Source organism: Dipodomys spectabilis, unplaced genomic scaffold (assembly GCF_019054845.1).
Source record: "Dipodomys spectabilis isolate Male_0828 unplaced genomic scaffold, ASM1905484v1 ptg000174l, whole genome shotgun sequence".
NCBI lineage: Eukaryota > Metazoa > Chordata > Mammalia > Rodentia > Heteromyidae > Dipodomys > Dipodomys spectabilis.
Window position 1 is genome coordinate 8,685,588 of NW_024870851.1, and position 19,478 is coordinate 8,705,065.

A 19,478-nucleotide genomic window follows, 5' to 3' on the forward strand; every position below is an offset into this window, starting at 1 on the left:
GAAAATGACAGAGAAAAGTAGAGATACCAAGTATGTAGCTGGAATTCAGGCTGGGAAAAACAGATTGAGAATGTAGAAATGGATTCAGAGCATATTAATATCTTTAAACACTGTATTAGATGCATTGAGCAGATTAATTTTAGGATTTTGAATTAACATCTCAACAAATGTGTTTAGCAGTAATGCTCTGCAGTTTGGGAGATTGATCAAATCCAGTGAATTATCAGTAACTTGGGGAAAAGTAGCTCCTGCTGTAACTCCTTTCCATGCCCTGAAAATCTGAGAGCATAAACTTGCTCTTGAAACACATACAACGTTGTTTTAGGACCAGATGTAAAGACTATAAATGAAATCCAGTGAAGTTAATATAAGGAGATACACCTAGAGTGAGACCAAACAGGCTGATAAACACCACTTGCTTTTTTGTTCAAAGGAGAATAAACAAGTATATGCTAGAAATTGGGACTATAATATAAAAATACTTTGTAAATAACATAGAGAAACATATTATTTTAAGAATGTCATTATTACTCTTATTAGAAGATGTGCATAGGAAAAGAACAAGGAAAAGAAATTGTTTTACAGTCTCAATGAAAGAAAACTCAGACTCTTTCAAGCAGAAGAGCAAAAGAAAACAATAAAATAGGCAAATACCATACTTTTAAGATGAAAATTTGATGTTAATTTCAATACCCTAATGAATATGAAATGAGAAAAAAGAAAAAAAAATACATGGTGTAAAGGAAGCCTAGAGAAGTTGTGGCTCAAGAAATCATGAAGTTCAAAACAAAGGAGGAGGCAACAATGCTTGATAGGAAATGTACTCATTACCTTGCTCATGTAACTGTAACCCTTCTGTACAGCATTTTCAAAATAAAAAATGTACAAAAAAAGAAAAAAGAAATCATGAAGCTCTGAGTTCAAAACATAGTACTGCAAAAAGTAAATAAAAGTAAAAGAAAAGATGCAATTCTAACAATAGATGAAAGAGGTTTATTTTTGTTATAAATATATAAACAGGTGTAAATATATTGACAAATTGCTCAATATCAGAAAGCAGCTATATTTTCTCATACATTGCTACATTTAATGCCTTAAATATTCACAGACGACAAAATAGGAGAGCAAGGGAAATAGAAGAAGGAAAGATGAAAATGTAGGAAGGAAGGAAGACAAAAAGGGACGAAAGAAGGAAAGGAAGGAAGGAAGAAAGGAAGGAAGGAAGGAAGGGAGGAAGGGAGGGAGGGAGGAAGGACAAGAGGGAAGATAAAGAAAAAAGGAAGAAAAGAAAGGATGTGAGAAAGAAATTTATGCAATGAAATATTAATAATAGTTTCATCTAAGATACACAATTACTTTATGTTTTTACTTTTTTGTTTATTGTCTGTTTTCAGAATTTAGCCTATTATTTGACAATTATATCCGGTTTATATACTTGGATTTTTAGTAAGAACTCTGGTATAGTTTGCCTACAGTTCAGTTGTATTATTCTTATTCTGAATCATTAACATTTTTGTCACAATGTTTACTTAATGATCTCTAGGCATCAAATTCTTATAAAGAATAGTGTAGGATACTGCAACTTCAAGATGTCTTGTTGAACTTTTCAACCATCTGGCTTTATAACTTGTTTTGTTTGCTTTTGTTTATCAACACTAATGGTTAGTATAAGTAGTACCAGGAAACAATAGATTGCTTTGAAGAGTCAAAGAGAAAAAAACAACATGTTTTAACTATCTTAACTATTTCACTTGGACATTATAAATTAGAAATCATACAGAAACTTCAAAGTTTGACTTCTATTCACATATTTGTTTGACCTAGATAGAGGTTTGACTTTATGTGACATAGATCTGCTGATATTGATGAAATGCATTTGTCATGGGAGTGGTTTGCCACAAGTTTGGCTTTACTGAAATTTCTATTTTATCCAAAACATGCTTTTATCTTTCCAGGTTTAAACTCTCTTGTAGGAACCTTGATTCATGGCTTGAAGAAACTTATTGGTGCCATTAGCCTAACTCTGCTTTTTCTAAGTATATTTTCTCTCTTTGGGATGGGACTCTTCATGGGTAACTTAAAGCACAAATGTGTGCATTGGCCCCAAGAAAATGAAACTCAGCATAACAGAACAGGAAACCCCTATTATATTCGAGGTAAGGATCACTTTCCAGGTGAGTTGAAAATAGAAACCTCTGAGCAGTTTTCACCAAAATGGACATGCAGTTTCATAGTCAACTGCATAAATCTATGCTTGTTAAGCGACATGTCTGTAACCATAGTACCTGATACTTGCAAATACAAAATTTATGCTTCATTTACATTTTCATTGGCATCATTTTAAGTTATTTGGAGAGATTTTGTGAATTATGACAATGTTAGCAAAAGTCATGGTTGGAATTAGGTGACATCAGAACAAATAATTATCATTGGATGACCAATGAAGAAGAATCACCTTTGCTTTAGGAAAAGAATCTAAATTAAACCCAGAGACACAGAAAATGTAACCTTCTTCTTCAAGTATGTCATCTGGAATATGTATTCAAAAGAGTATCCCTACTTTCAAACAATGTAGATATTATTTGAAATTTTTCATTAACAATTTTATTGTAAAGGTGATGTACAGAGAGGTTAGTCACATAAGGTAAGTTTGAACAGTGTTACCCCATCCCTCATTTTCTGTCGATTTCACCTCCCTAATTGTAAAGTTCACTTACAACATAGTGTCTAATGAGTACCACTCTTTCATTGCTTCACCCTTTGTTATCTAACATTTTTTTAAATTTGAGAAGTCTTGTCATCCCTTGGCATTTTATTCATTTCCCTGAACATTAATTTTGAAAGGGATTTTCTCCTTCTGCTGAGCATTGTCAGTTAGAAGGTAGTGATTCCCAAAGGCTTTTCTCTGGATTTCCAAAGGCATATACATCATATAGTAGGCAAAAAAGCCAAGTCATTGATTTCTTTCTTTTTAGCTCTAGAAAGTGAGGTTTGTGTGCTTTCTTAAACATTTAAATTATATTTAAGTAGTTGAACAAAGGAGTTGCCATTCACTAAAGCAGTTTATGAATACAGTTCATCTTGATCAATGTTACTCCTTTTAACATTTCCACCAACCCCTCACAACACATCCCTTCCTTTACTTATCTTAATTGTAGGTTATATGTTGAATTTTTTTGCATACAATACATCTTGATCTGTGTCACTACTTGAATATTTTCACCCCCCACTTCAATCCATACCTTCTCTTGTATTTCTCAGTTCTGTGGCACATACAAAGAATTGTTGCCTACATTCTTCCCTTCCTCCCTTGCAAGTACCCATTCCCTGGTTCTTAATTTGATGGGCTTTGACTTAGTCTTTTAAAAAAAGAGAACTCACTCAAGTAAATAAAATTAGAGTAAAAACATGGAGTATCACAACAGAAACAAACAAAATTCAGAATATCATAAGGGAATACTTTGCAAACCTTTAGGTGAAAAACCTGGAGAATCTGCAGAAATGGATACATTAACAGAGAACATTGAACTGAACCCAAACTGAACCAAGAAGAGTTAAACCAATTATATAGACCCGTAACAAATAAGGAAATTGTGATGGCAATAAAATGTCTCCCATTGAAGAAAATCCCAGGACCAGATGGATTTAAAGCCTAATTCTATAAGGCCTTCTCTTTAAACCCTTCAATGAAATAGAAAGGAAAAATCACTCCCAAACTCATTCTATGAAGCCAGCTTTGCACTCATCCCCAAACCAGATAGGGATAAATCACAAAAAGAGTACTATAGATCCAACACTTTGTCATCAGTGCATCATCGACTCAAAACTTCTTAATACAATTGTAGCCAATTGAATTCAACCACTAACTAAAACAAAATCATGTATTATGATCAAACAAAATTCATCCTAGGGATGTAAAGCTAGTTCAATATACGTAAATCAATGGGAACAACACAAGAACCACATGATCTCTCAATAGATGCAGAAAAGCTTTTGACATAATCTAATAGCCCTTTATGATAAAAGCTCTAAGAAGCTAGGAATCCATGAAATGTTCCTCAATACAATATTGGTTAATCATCTGTGGAGATTCAAATCCACTTGATGTTGCTAATTTGAGATTAAGTGAGGAACATAATTTCTTTCCTGTTTTTCAGAAACTGAGCACTTTTACTATATGGAAGGAGACAAGTATGCTCTCCTTTGTGGCAACAGAACAGATGCTGGGTAAGTGGTGGTGTTGTTATCCCCTATCAAGTCAATATCATCCATCCGATATTGTAGTACTGACTGAATATTTACTACCTTGACCATTGGTCTCAGTTGATTGCATTATCTCATCTAATCAACAAACATATTTTAATATGTGAAGTATTTTAATTTTTCTTAGAGAAACAATAAAATTGCAGAGAATGCATGGCTTCTAAAGAAGAGAAATTCATTTCTCAAAGCCAAGTCATTTTTACCCAGTTACTGTTAGGCTCAAGTCCAACTCATGAGTTATAGTATCCTCTTTTCAACTATTTTTTTATGCAAATCTTCAACTCAAATATGTCCTGAAAAGCATTTCAAAGGTATCTGGTCTCTGAGTACTCAGTAGACAGTGATTCTTTCCTAGACAAGAAGAAAACATCATTCAGTGGTTACCAAGTAGTTATTTTTGTAGTGTGGAAAATTATTCCCAAAGTTATTGCCTTAATGTAACAAAAAAGTGTAGTTGATCAGATTTTGCAGGTCAGCACTTTAAAAATTCAGTACACAAGTGCTTTTTAAATCTATGCATTTTCCATTAACCATTGTCTAAAATACATGATTGACATGACCAAACTCAAAATAATGTGGAAGACTCTTCACAAAGGCTGGGACGGGGGAAGTATAATTTATTGGGCCACTAATGTAATAATCTACCACATCACTCAAACCCCTCCATTGATAAAAGTATTAAAACTCCATTAAAGGAAAAGAAATAAATATTTAATTTGATCTTTCTCCTCAAGTGCAAACACTACTTATAAATTATTGAAGTGATGTTTTCTGTCCCTTAAAGTATGAGATCTAAGAGTTTGAAGTGAGATTATTTGAAAATTAAATCCTCAACTTTTAGAATTTTATTTTTATCAATACAGTTTTCAGATATTTCCCATTTCTTTCTTTTTGGCATTTCCCATCATTTTTAGATTCTTTCTTTCTTTTGTGTCCCATCACTGGAATCAAACCCAATCCCTCACTCACACTTGGTAAGCATTCTACCATTGAGAAACATGTTAACCTTTTCAGTTTTATTTTTGAACAGCCAAACTATAATTAATAACAATGTATTATATCATGTGTTTTTAAAGTGATACGGTGGTAGATTTTAAGTGTTTTCACCATAAAAAGAAAGGTATATGAGGTATTCATATCTTAATCACCTTAATTTATCCATTTCTAATAGATATTTCTTTTTTTCAGACCACTATAATGTAGATGATAAATATATATGATTCATATCCACTAAAGTAAATAAGTCAACATCCCCCTCAAAAAAAGTTGCAAAAATCATTTCAAATGCTTCTATTTTGCCTTAATGGATGCTATTCATGTGTACAACCTAAAAATCTAACTCAGTTGCTGGGTTAGAGCTTTCCCTTATTTTTCATAAACATATGTGATGATTTGGCCATAATCTGAAAATCATTTAACAGTAAGCAGGCTGTATTTTTTTCCTTTGTCTTTTTTAGTCAGTGCCCTGAAGGATATGTGTGTGTGAAAGAAGGCATAAATCCTGATCGTGGCTACACAAATTTTGATAATTTTGGTTGGGCTTTCTTTGCACTATTTCGATTAATGACCCAGGATTATCCTGAAGCACTTTATCACCAGGTAAGAACACAGAGAATCTGTGCTTATTACTAAAATAATCTCATTCACTTGTAAAAATAGTTTATTGGTTTCTAGTATTTTTATGAGAAGAAGTTTGATACCCTCTAAGATGTGTTTTAGAAGCCTTGATGTTTTTCTTACTGTTTTCTAGATTATATACTCTGCTTCCCATGAGTATATTAATGGCTTGCTGTTTCCTAAAGGAACTTTTCTCTTAAATTCTTATTTCAATGTTGGTGTCCTCTGCCTAAATTCAAGTATTCTTCTGTCATGTTTCTAGGTTAAGTGTTCTCCTTGAGATTTTCCTTATGTTTTGAAGAAATTTATCTTCAAATCATTCACTAATATTTATTGGCTCCAAGTATTCTTGATACACCATGGGTAGAAAACATTTGTTAATCCTCATAGAACAAACTTATTTTTTTATGTTTGTTTTTGGTGTGTGTGTGTGTGTGTGTGTGTGTGTGTGTGTGTGTGTGTGTGTGTGTGTGTGAGTTCTAGTCCTAGGACTTGAATTCAGGGCCTAGATGCTATCCTTCAGCTTTTTTTCTTGTTCAAGGTTAGTGCTCTATCACTTGAGCCACAACACTTCTGGGTTTTTTGGTAGTTATCTGGAGATAAAAGTCGCATAGACTTTGATCCTCACATTGCAATCTCATGAGTAGCTAGAATTGCAGGTGTGAGTTAATGACACACAGCTCAGACTTTTTAAAAAATAATACAGTTAATACTTCTAATAGTATAACTGATGCTTCATGTAACCCCAGAAGAAGTTCAGGCAGGCAGTTTGCAAAGTCAAAGCCAGCCTGAACTCCTAATGAAGTTTTGTCTCAAACAAACAAAAATATATTTAAAAACAAAAACAAAAATAAAGCAATTTTAATCTACACTGGCATTGCATAGTGGATAAAGCATTCCTCATTACTGTAAAGTCTTAGGAATTATTTTCCCTATATGAGGATGAAGTAATAACTGTGGGTATTTATTAATGAGTATGTTCACAGTGTACACTATAACACATAATCCTGATCGGTGAATGATTTGTGTAAATAACAGCTAGCTCAAAACCTAAATAGCTGCTTTTCTGGGATACTAGGCAATATTGAAAATGCTGCTAATGGTAAGTATGTTCTAAGTTAATAATATTGATTTCTGACTGAATGTTCAAACTTCTTATTACTCTATATGCATTCTTAATTTTATCTACCCACATTTGTGTAAATAATACTTTCCTGTTGTTTCAAAAAGATGTTTCAAAATTAAAACTATTTCCATGTTTTCTTTAAATTTTAGGAACCTAATTTTAGTCAATAATCATAAATCAGGGCATAATATTTTGTATCTGTGTTGTTTCTATTTAATAATTGCCTACATTTTTAATATTTTGATTCTTCTTAGGGCATTATTAGGAAATTAAAACTAGTCATTTATGATAAGCTCATTTCAAAAGCATATGATTTGCCCAGGCCCAGAGTTCAAGCCCCACGACCAACCAAAAAAAAGCATATGATTTTTATGACTTTTAGAGTTTTCTCTCCATCAATAATCCTTGCCTTGATGATTTCATATAAACCATACTACTCTGATTAATTTTTCACTTAATTTCTCCAAAGAGCTTAAGTCAAAGCAGGAGATACTCTGGCAGGCTTTGAAATAGTCTTGCTTCCATTATTATGTAGTCCTGATTTTGAAGTAGTGATTTTTCTATAAATTCATGATCAGAGGAACAACATCTACCATATCCCTTGACTTGAATAATGTTTCAACAGTAACAACTCTCCAAAATCCTTTTTTCCTCTTTAGAGAAGTTTCTCTGGATGGCCAATAGACACATGAAGAAATGCTCAACCTCTCTAGCTATAAGAGAAATGCACATCAAAATAACATTGAGATACCGCCTCACCCCAGTTAGAATGGCTATAATCAAGAACTCTAATAACAACAGATGCTGGAGGGGAGGTGGACAGAAGGGAACCTTACTCCATTGTTGGTGGGAGTATAAACTTGTTCAACCACTTTGGAAAGTAGTATGGAGGTTCCTCAAAAGACTCCACATAGAGTTCCCCTATGACCCAGCAATCCCACTTTTGGGCATTTACCTGAATAACCACAAACAAGACCACACTAAAGCCACCAGCACAACTACGTTTATTGCAGCATTATATACCATGGCTAAGATATGGAACCAATCCAGATGCCCCTCAGTAGATGAATGGATCAAGAAAATATGGTATATATACACAATGCAATTCTATGCCTCCACCAGAAAGAATGACATTGGCCCATTTGTTAGGAAATGGAAAGACTTGGAAAAAAATTATGTTAAGTGAAGTAAGCCAGGCCCAGAGAAACATAGGTCCCATGGTTTCCCTTATTTGCAATAACTAGTGTATGTCTGAGACAAGCAGAAACAGTCAGTTAAGTTGGTGTTAGGCAAAATGAACCCCAAGATAAGGACTCAAATGGTTTTTCTTTCTTGCTATTGTTTCTAACATATTTATAAGATGATCTCTTTGTTACTTTGTATGTCTCTCCCCCACGGTATAACCCTTGTTTTCACTGTATTTGATGGTATAATTTGGAGAGGGAAAGGGAAAAAATTGTTTAAATAAGGATACAGATGGACCCATTGCAACAAGGAGACGTACAAGACTTATGTCTAAAAACAAACTTTAAAACTCTGGCCGGGGAGTGGGGACAGAGTGGTGACAGAGCGGGCAGGGGAGGGGGGGAGATGGGAAGAGTGGTAAGAGAAAACAAAGGAGGAGGCAACAATGCTTGATAAGAAATGTACTCATTACCTTGCTCATGTAATTGTAACCCTGTATACGGTACTTTACAATAAAAACAAAAAACAAAAAAAAACTAGACCATTAAAAAAAACCTCTCCAAAATAGAAAATGGTTTTCCATATTCAAACGGTTTAACTTCTCAGTCGGTGTATTTTCTCTGTTAATGAAAACATAGAAGTCAAATGTTCACAACGAATTCATCAATTACCACTTTTATCCCTTGGTTTTGTAGCATGTATTTTATGCATAAGTGTATGTCTAAAGTTAACCTAGTTTTCATTTTATTCCTGCATCCAGCATTTAGGCAATCTTGTAATTAGATTACACTCATGAACAAATTATTTTCCTAACAGAATTCCATTCTTTATTTTTAAGTAGGAGAATATAGACTAAGTAACATTTCCTTTTATTTTTCTGTGTTCCATTTCTCCTTAGATCCTTTATGCTTCTGGGAAAGTCTACATGATGTTTTTTGTTGTGGTCAGTTTTTGGTTTGCCTTTTATATGGCAAGTTTATTCTTGGGAATACTTATCATGATCTATGAAAAAGAAAAGCAGACAGAGGCTGAGAAAGTTAAAATAACTCAACTAACATTTCAACAGACTATTGAACTACAAGAAGAAAACGATGCATCTGAGGTATAACATTTGTATTCTTTTTAGATCCACAGTACTAGATGAATTTTATCAGTCATGTAGTGTGTTGCCTTCAATCGATTACTCTATCTGTGTATAGTATATGATGAGATGAAAGGTGATTTTTAATAATAAGCCTTGCTGGGCAATATTGACTCAGTGTTATAATTCTGGCTATTCAGAAGGCTGAGATCTGAGCTCTCCATCGAAAGCCAGCCCAGGCAGGAAAGTCCATGAGACCCTTATCTTCAATTAACCACCAAATAGGCAAAAGTAAAACTGTGGTTCAACTGGTAGAATGTTAACTTTGAGCAAACAAAGCTAAAGGAGAGTGCCCAGGCTCTGATTTCAAGCCCCAGTACCAGTAAAATAATAATAATAATAATAATAGGACTCACTTAGGATATATAATATTTCCTCCCATACTACATTATGGTAAGAATCAGCAATGTGCTGAAATATTCAATACATAAAATTTATGTTCCAAAAATTGCATAATTAATGTTGACAAATCTTAATATATTATGTTTTTAGAACTTGATTTCACTTAACACACATATAATTGAAAATTATATATGCTGAGCTGTAGCTCAGGTGTTAGAGCGCTAACCTTGAGCTAAAGAGCTGAGGGACAGCGCTCAGGCCCAGAGTTCAAGTCCCACGACCAAAAGAAATTTTTTTTTAAATAAAAAAAAATAAAAATGTAGCATAACTGGTAGAGCTCCTGTTTACCAAGGCTGAGGCCCTGAGTTCAAACCCCAGTACCACCAAACGGATCTGGTGTAAGATTATACATCTGAATCAACTTTGGAAAATACATTCAACTCTTAAATGATAGTATCCTGCACAACTTTCTGGGTTTCTTCAAAAGAAACACATAGTACATTGTGATGTGGAGAATGTTCATTTTTTGAATAACTATATCCATGACTAGTAAAAATTAGCCATGTTTACTTTAATGTTGTATTTGATTTTTTCCAGATCATTAGCCTCATATAAAATTACAGTCTATGAACCTGAAACTGTACATTTAACATAAGTAACATTAAAGAACTTTAGAAAATAATTTTCAAAAACAATTTCAACATTTTTTCCATTAGTGTGCCAAAAGGAAATAAAAGACTAAAAAAAGCAATCAGAAGAAAATTTCTTATAATTTACAGGCAATACCATACCTCTTCCTTGAACTTTTTTTTTTGTAGATGGAAAAATAGATCTAAAATGAGACAGAAGTCAAAGATAGAGAAGTGACACCTGGAAACCTGTGCATATATGAGTAGAATAAACTATCAGGGTCACTAAAGGGCCAATACTCAGTGACTCTAAGTTGAATGTGTAGAAAGAGTGGCTGAGAGCTTTACAAATAGCATAGGTCTCTTCTGAGTCAAGAAGCAGCAAAAGGCTAACTTTTTACTATATATTTGGCCATCATACTAGGTCATCATCAGTGAAGAAGCTCTGTTGTGCCAAAAGTGAAGCCTAAATAACAGAATGTAGAATCATATGCAATGACTTGATACATGTGTGTCCATAATATGCATACAATTGAACAAGAAACAATTATAAGTATAATGAAAAATATGTATGAAAAGAGGCTTTTATTGTTAATGAGTCAGTCACAAGAAAACACATTACAGAAGCTTTCTGTCTCTCTAAATAAGTCCAAAGTCCTTCAGATTGAATGACAAGAGTCTGAATGGTATGTTGAACATGAAATATATTTTGAAAGAGCACTTTGGAATCTCAAGAGCCAGATGCACATGAATGTATCCAAGAGCATAACAATACTTCTCTTATCCCAAGAAGAAATGCTCTATTAGCTCTAATTATGAAAGAACTTGGGTATTTCCCAATATTTCCTTTCATTTCGCCTTCTTAGTTTTAATTAAAATCTTTCAATTGTGAAGTTCTTTTCCCGGAAGAATCCTGGAACATTTTGTTATGCAGAGATTTCTGAGAAGTTAGAGTAAAAGCCATTTCATAAAAGGTTTATTTCCCTTTGTTTAATTTACACCCAATTAAACACTAGAAGAGAAGGGGTTAAGATAGACTATGTTAGGACTCTGGTTAATTGATCTGATTAAGGACCTTGCCATATTAGAGAGTTATATATTATATATTAAATATATATATATATATATATAATTACAGTACCTGTCCAACTGACTGTTGTAAAGTCTAAGTGAAAAACATATACAATACTTTACGGTGCTCACAGTATATTAAGAAACTGAATAAAGCACTGAAATTCATCAAAACATATATTTATGAAGCTGGTTTTTTGAGTAACCTTCTATTTCTCCACTCCCACATGCAATTGTCTTTACAGAGTTGCTCTGTACAGTAACAATAAATATTGTTACTATCTGAAAAATATAATTAAGATAGAATTCCTTCATAATAAGGCATTAGTTGAGATATTATGCATTCAAAAAGCTATCATCTTTGTGAAGATACACACCTGACTGGTTCCAGCAAGATCCATGTAACAGAAACGTATTTCCGTCTGTTGGTTTTTATCTCATGGAAATTTGGAACTAGACAAATTAATACTCCCATTTTTTGTAACCTTGGAATCCACCTAAAAATATGTTCTATAATAAGCACAGTTTAAGTAAAGAAATTAACCTTCCGTCCAAAATGGTTAGAGTACATTTTCTTTTTTGGTCGGTTGTGGGGCCTGAACTCTGGGCCTGGGCGCTGTTCCTGAGCTCCTCAGCTCAAGGATAGCACTCTACCACTTGAGCCACAGCACCAATTCCAGTTTTTTCTGCTTATGTGGTGCCGAGGAATTGAACCCAGGGCCTCATGCATGCAAGGCAAGTGGTAGAATACACCTTCCCAGCTTCTAGATTGCATTTTGTAAGTAAAGCTCTGTACTTACACTTGCAGATTTTATTATGTGTTTTCTTGGTGATGCTCAGATTGCCATTAGCTGGTTTAAACTCCTGTAGCTCTAGTATTAATGGAACCAGAGTGCTAAGTGAAATGAACATAGTGATTTCCTGGTATCCGCTTTGCTACTCCAGATATATGATGACAGACTTTGTCAACACAAGTGTGCCCGGCATGATTTACTGAGGCTCAGTTAAGAATATTCTCAGGGTGGGGCTGGGATGGCGGCGCAGTGGTAGAGCGCTTGCCTTGCATGCCTGAGGCCCTGGGTTCGATTCCTCAGCACCACATAAGCAAAAAAGAAAAAAAAAAGCCGGAAGTGGCTCCGTGGCTCAAGTGGTAGAGCGCTAGCCTTGAGCTGAAGAGCTGAGGGACAGTGCGCAGGCCCAGAGTTCAGGCCCCACGACTGGACCCCCCCAAAAAAATAAAAATAAAAAAATAATATTCTCGGGATAGCATTATCTCCCAGGCTAGTCAACACCATTAAAGGGACTAGGGTAGGCTAGTCACCCTAAATTCACAAACATGTAATTGTCATAGTTTGGGCAGGCTCAGTGTTAAACTTATGATAATCACTGTTTTGGGAGTGTCATCCATCCGCTGTTATGTTCTTAGACTTTAAATATGAATATAATTTTACACACAAGCACTAGGAATATCAGTCTGTTCTTATGATCTCTGTAAGTGTATAGAACTTGAAATATCTGCATCAGAAGCTAGGAATTTTTAATACAATAATTTTTATCTAATCGCATTGACAAGATGAGCAGAGCAGAGCTTAAGAAATCCAATGAATAAGCAAACATACAAGAATCCTTTTATAGAAGCTTGATTCTCCTGCTCATTTGCTATCATAATTGTTCTATCCAAGGCAAGCCCTTTGAACTCATTGCATTACCTGATATTTTCCTTATGTATTTCATCATCATAAGTCCAAATCATCTTATTTTAGCAAGAGAATTTACTAAGTTATGAAGTGATATATTCTTAAGGAAAGCATTTAAGATGATAAGGAAATATTCTGATTATTCAGAATCATGTTCTCCAATTGGACATTTCACAGTAATCGATTACCTCTATTGTATATTGAATGATTTCTCAAAATGAAAAACACCATATTTACTAAGATTTACTCTTTTTATACTTGAGCTTACAGTATAAAGTTTGATTGGATGTAAGTTATATGTTACAGCATTTGTTTTCCAAATAATCCTAAATCAGTTTAATCCTTAGTATAGAAAGTGGCAAATGATGAAACCCAGGAAAGCTTTCTGAGGTTAGAATTAGGGTTTTTTAAGGTATATTATATACTACTTTAAAATTATAGTCTTGATCCCAAACAGGAGAGAAATCAATAGTAAATTCATTCAATTTCCTTTCAGACCAAAGCTATACAAATAGAAATGAAGAAAAAATTTGCAACTTCTGAAAACACATCAGTGGATATTTTGGAAGATGCTACTCTCAGACATACAAAAGGTAACATTAAAAAAAAATACCCGGACACCTTCTGTGGGAGATACTATCCTTTAACACTCGTATTGAAGCTCTGCAGTTTTTATTTTTCTTTCTTATATTAAATTTAAGAAATAATATGAAAATAATAGGATGAATATTTCATAAAAATTTCAAAAGCAAAGTATCGTAAGGGTTGAGAATGTCATCAAAAATGTAAAGGAACAAGACTCCAGACATTCACATCATCCAACAAAAGGAGGATACTCACAGGGAGGAACCCAAAAGCTTAACTCCTCTGAAATACTATTTAGCAAAATAAATTCCAAAATATGGAAACACAGGGTTTTGTTGTTATAGTTGTTGTTGGTAGTGGTGGTGGTGGTATTTGCTTTTGAGGGATTTTTTTTTTTAGGGCAGGCAAAAAGGGGGAGCATAAACATGGAGGGAGGGAGGGTAAACAAATGCAGTCACAGTATTCAGTATATGTAGCTTGGAAGATGAACTATGCAACTTGTGGGCAGATACAGGAGAGAGAAACTGGGAGAAAATAAGGGGTTACATGTGCAAAAAGAACTGTATTCATTTCCTGATTTATGAAATGGTACAACACCTTAATAATAACAAGAACATTATGTTAAAACATAAAAGAATTTTATTTAACATTAATAAAATTAGAATATTAAATTGTGACTAAAAATGGAAACTGGATTATGCAGTCTACCCTTGAATAAATTAGGGTGAACTGTGTCTGTCTATGTAGAGATTTATTGAAAGATACCAGATAATTTGTAAATGCTTGCATTTGAACTGTGTAGCCCACAAATATTTAGTTCATCTCATTTGTCTAAATCAGTAAACGAAAAATAAAATACTTGAGTGCTGGTGGCTCATGCCTACAATCCTAGCTACTCAGGAGGTTGAGATCCTAATACTGTGATTCAGAGTCAGACTGGGCAGAAAAGTCGGTGAATAAAATGTTCCAGGACAGTGCTCAGGCCCTGAGTTCAAGCTCCAGGACTGGCACAAAAAGGGAGGAAAGGAAGGAAGGAGGGAAGGAAATGAAGGAAGGAAGGAAGGAAGGAAGGAGGGAAGGAAGGAAGGAAGGAAGGGAGGGAGGGAGGGAGGGAGAGAGGGAGGGAGGGAGAAAGGAAGGGAAGGAAGGAGGGAGGGAGGAAGGGAAGGAGGGAGAGAGAGAGGGAAGGAAGTTACTATTCTGTTTTTGTGTAGTAAAGATTATTCCTGTTTCCTAATTCCAAGTCAGAGGTCTAGTCTCAAGCCTCCCTTTGAATGAAAAAAGTTAAAATTAAACAATTTTCTTAAATGGGAGAAAAATGAGGGAGGGTGTACAAAGTCAACAAGAAATGTACTCACTACTTTACTTATGTAACTGTTACTCCTATATATATCACCTTGACAATAAAATTAAAATTTAAATAATAAAAAGATTAAAAACAAAAAATAAAACAATTTTCTACTATTTGACTTTTTTATTCTTCTATTTCAGACCATAAAAAATCCAAAAAGAGATGCCCATTGTATTGTCATAAATTTGCTAAAAGTTTCTTGATCTGGAATTGCTCTCCTTGTTGGTTAAAATTGAGAGATTTTTTCCATAAGATAATAATGTCTCCTTTCAGTGATCTTTTCCTTATCGTATGTATCATTTTAAACATTTGTTTTTTGGCCTGGGAACATTCTCCAATGAGCGCGAGCGCCTACTATCTTCTCAGCATTGGAAACATGGTAAGATTTCCATTATTTCCATTTGTGCTTTCAAGGTTTCTTGGTTCATTATTATCTTCAATATTGAATTTTATAACTGAAATACATAGACATGCATTATGGAATTATTGTTAGATAATAGGTATTCATGCTCTACCACAACTCCTCTCCCTCCCCCACCTTGTAGATGTTATTCTTGATAGTTTTACAACTAGAGATTAAAGTTCTGTCATTTAAATTCAGGATTCTGAGCCAGCTACTTGGCAGTGAGGTAAAAATTATTGGCTAAGAATATTTGCCATGTAAAATTTATTGATTGAGATAGGGTCTAGCTAACTTCATGTTCCAGGTTGTCCTCAAACTAGGTCTCTTTTAATTTCTACTCATCCACTATCCGTGATTGTAGGTGTAAACCACCATATGCAGCTGTGTGTAAATTACTTATTGCTTCTTTTTTCCCAAACCCATACTGTCTTGGTACCACTGCCCCAGTAGATAAAAGTAGAGCAGAGGTAGAATGACCGGTACTGAAACCTGAACTCAGAGCTATCCTATCAACAGTAGCACTTAACCCATCTGTTCTAACCATCTGTGTTAATGGAGCTTATTTTTCTGCATCATCTATGTGTTTTTATTGTTTGTCTGATTGATATCAATACTTTGATGTACGCTCCATATCACAAAAAAGAATCTACTTAAAATACTATGGGTTTTTTTTTTAGCTCTCAAGTATTTTTTTTTGTTTTGCTTCAAGAATGGCTAATGTTCCATGTACATTATCTAATACTAGACTGTTAGACAAAATGTATGTACCTGTCATGGTAATTCAGCCACAAAACTAACCAGATCCTGAGGGGGAAGCATGAAGAAAATGGCAAGGCATGTTTAAGTTTCTGTTATCTTGATGTAGCCATCAGAATCATCCTTGCCTGTTTTGTTCTTATTTAGGTTTTCCTTGGAATTTTTACAGCAGAGATGATTTTTAAAATAATAGCCATGCATCCATATGAATATTTTCAAGCAGGATGGAACATTTTTGATAGCATAGTGGTATTCCTTGGTGTCTCTGAACTTTATCTAGCAAACATTGAAGGAACAGATCTTCTGCGCTCATTCAGGACGGTAAGTCCATGACTTAACTTTTGTTTTAGAAAAATTACTCTCTCTGTTTTCTCAGAGCTAAAATGACAATTTGAACATAAAATATTTCCACTGGAGCAGTGACACCATGAAATGAAGTAACTCATATATAAAGATCTTAAAGAAAGAGTAAGACATTTTTGTGTTGTCATTTGGATAAAGAATTTAAGGAAATCAAGTCAAATGCATTGGATATTGGAAGTGTAGTTATGAGAAACATAGCCAGGGTGACAGACAGCCTGAGATTCAAAAGCAATACAGTGAAGGATACCAGAAGTGGCAACTGAGAAACTCAAATCAGGTAAATATTCTAAACAGAGGGGAGAAAGTTTTATTTTTAAAACAAAGAAATATGAGAAGTAAAATACTATTTTGAAAAGTATTATGTCCACAAGTCCAGGGAGGTGATGTGAATCAAAATATCAAGCAAAGACAATGATATTAGGATAGTCTTTGGAGAAAGTTTCAACCTTTGATAAGTAATTTATTGTTACCTTCTGATAACAGAGTAGAAAAATGTCACAGGAACCAAGAATAATTAAGCAGATTTGATTTTTATCCAAAACCTTCTTCCTATATGGCATCTTCTTCAGAACTATGTCTGAATTCTTCATAAACTTATTTACTGAAGAAGCAAAATGTATATAGGACGTGGTCACTAAATTTATAAGTGAAAAAAGAAGTGGATGGAAAAAAATCCTCTAAAAGGGAATGTAAAAATATCTTAAAGACTAGCAATAAACTGAATCTAACATGGTGAAATTTTACAGGGTAAAAGTAAAATCTTGAGTTCAGAAAACTAGAAAATTAGGGAAGGTACAGAATGTATTAAAACTGTTTATGGGGGTTTGTGATGGTGACTCACACCTACAGTCCCAACTAGATGGGAAGTAGACATCAGGAGGATGGAGTTTTGAGGCCAGCTCAGGCAAAAAGTTAGCAAAAACTCCATCTCAATAAATTAGCAGAGCATGGTAGCATATACTTGTCACCCAAGCAATGTATTAGGACATGAGTATGAGGTACATGGATGCTAGATAACAAAGTAGACAGTGATGTAGCAAACAAAGATACACTGAAAGATAAATTGAAAATGTGATAAAATAATAGTAATACTTGTCAAAGCACAGAATGTTGTATTAGATCTTCAATAAATGGAAATGCATAGTAGGCCCTGTGATATTCTTCTAATCTGGATCCTGACAAACATTTCCCAATATCTTCTGCAGAACATATGTGAAAACATATCCAATGCAGGGCTGGGAAGGTGGCTCAATGGTAGAGTGCTTGCCTTGCATGCATGAGGCCCTGGGTTCGATTACTCAGCACCACGTAAGCAAAAAGAAAAAAGTCGGAAGTAGTGCTGTGGCTCAAGTGCTAGAGCGCTAGCCTTGAGCTGAAGAGCTGAGGGACAGTGCCCAGGCCCAGAGTTCAGGCCCCACGACCAGACCCCCAAAAATAATATCCAATGCAATGTGAAAAGCAAAAACAGAGAACACTTGTTCCTACTAGATATTTAAACATAAAACTGTACTAATTGTAATATTGAACAGTCACTGACAAGTACATAAAACCAAGATGATGCATCTAGATTCAATCTGCAAAATTCTTGCGTTTGTAAGATGTATTAACAATATGCATAGACTAAATATGCAGTGGTTAGTATTAATAATGCTTGATAATATTTCAAGAGTATATATGAAGAATATGTGTAACATGCTGACACAAACTTTAAACATGCACAAGGTAAAAAAAACTAGCCATTTTATTTTCCTTATTGTTATTTTTCTTATTTTTTTTGTCTTCCATATTGTTTTCCCACTAGTTGCGAATTTTCAAGTTGGGGAAATATTGGCCAACATTTGAAATTCTCATGCTGAATCTTAGTAAATCCCTGACAGCCTTGAAAGACCTGGTCCTTCTGCTGCTCCTGTTTGTCTTCTTTTTTGCTGTATTTGGCATGAAGTTGTTTAGTTGGAGCTATACAAATTATGTCTGCCTCATAGACATAGACTGCCACCTTCCACGCTGGCACATGGCTGACTTCTTTCACTCCTACTTGAATGTGTTCCGAGTTCTCTGTGGGGAGTGGATAGAGACCTTGTGGGACTGCATGGCAGTTTCAAGACCATCCTGGTGCATTCCTTTTTATATGATGGTTATTTTAATTGGCAATTTATTGGTAAGTATGCTATGCTTCTACCTTTTCCTTGAAAAGCATGCTATAATGTAGACTGGCATTTTTTGTGTTACGGATCGACGGGGACCCAGTGATCTCCCACTGAGATTTCAAATGTAGTGGTCACTATGCCCATATGGATGTTATCAGGTGAAAAATGACTGCTGTGAAGTGAGATGTTCAGTAAGTATAAAATATATACACACTGAATTTAAATTCTTATCCGTGTTTGAATGTCAATTTTGTCATTAATATTTTGCATAATGGATTTTTTCATATTGAATGCATTTTAAATAATGCTTATGCGAATATAGATATATTTAGTTCAAACAAGTCCATGTGCAAAATTAATTTCAGTTATATTTGATTACAATTGCTTATTTTTTTGTGATAAGTGCATATGTGACTTGCATCGCATTTCCGTTATGAAGTAAGTTTGTCACCTTGCTACTTGAAGTAACCCTGGCATCATGTGGGAGGTGGTAAGCAATCCAGACTCTTGGAGCCCATCCCAGATATACAGAAGCATCATCTATTCTACCAATAGCCCCGGGGTGATTTGTCTGCCCGTTATGTTTTAAGAAGCACTTAAATATAACACTGGTTGTCAAACTTGCCTGCACATAGAGCTACCTTGGGAATCACAGATAATATACTGATGTCTTGAACCCACTCCCAGAGATTCTGGTTTTATGGCTATGTGAACATAGCAATGGTGTTCAGAATTTAAAAAAAATCTCTCGACTAAATGTGTAATAAAGGTTGTAAAATTGTTATGCATTATCTTGCAGTGT

General features: G+C 34.4%; 1 protein-coding gene across 1 annotated transcript in view; it reads left to right on the forward strand.

Annotated features, from left to right (window-relative positions):
• Window positions 1-19,478, forward strand: part of Scn7a (sodium voltage-gated channel alpha subunit 7) — a 69,769-nt gene that overhangs the window by 26,400 nt on the left and 23,891 nt on the right. Inside the window, exons 7-14 of the mRNA XM_042694180.1 lie at window positions 1,956-2,156; window positions 4,158-4,227; window positions 5,721-5,862; window positions 9,090-9,293; window positions 13,568-13,664; window positions 15,148-15,386; window positions 16,314-16,487; window positions 18,331-18,687. Of these exons, the coding sequence (XP_042550114.1) occupies window positions 1,956-2,156; window positions 4,158-4,227; window positions 5,721-5,862; window positions 9,090-9,293; window positions 13,568-13,664; window positions 15,148-15,386; window positions 16,314-16,487; window positions 18,331-18,687 (1,484 nt within the window). The remainder of the gene's footprint in view (window positions 1-1,955; window positions 2,157-4,157; window positions 4,228-5,720; window positions 5,863-9,089; window positions 9,294-13,567; window positions 13,665-15,147; window positions 15,387-16,313; window positions 16,488-18,330; window positions 18,688-19,478) is intronic.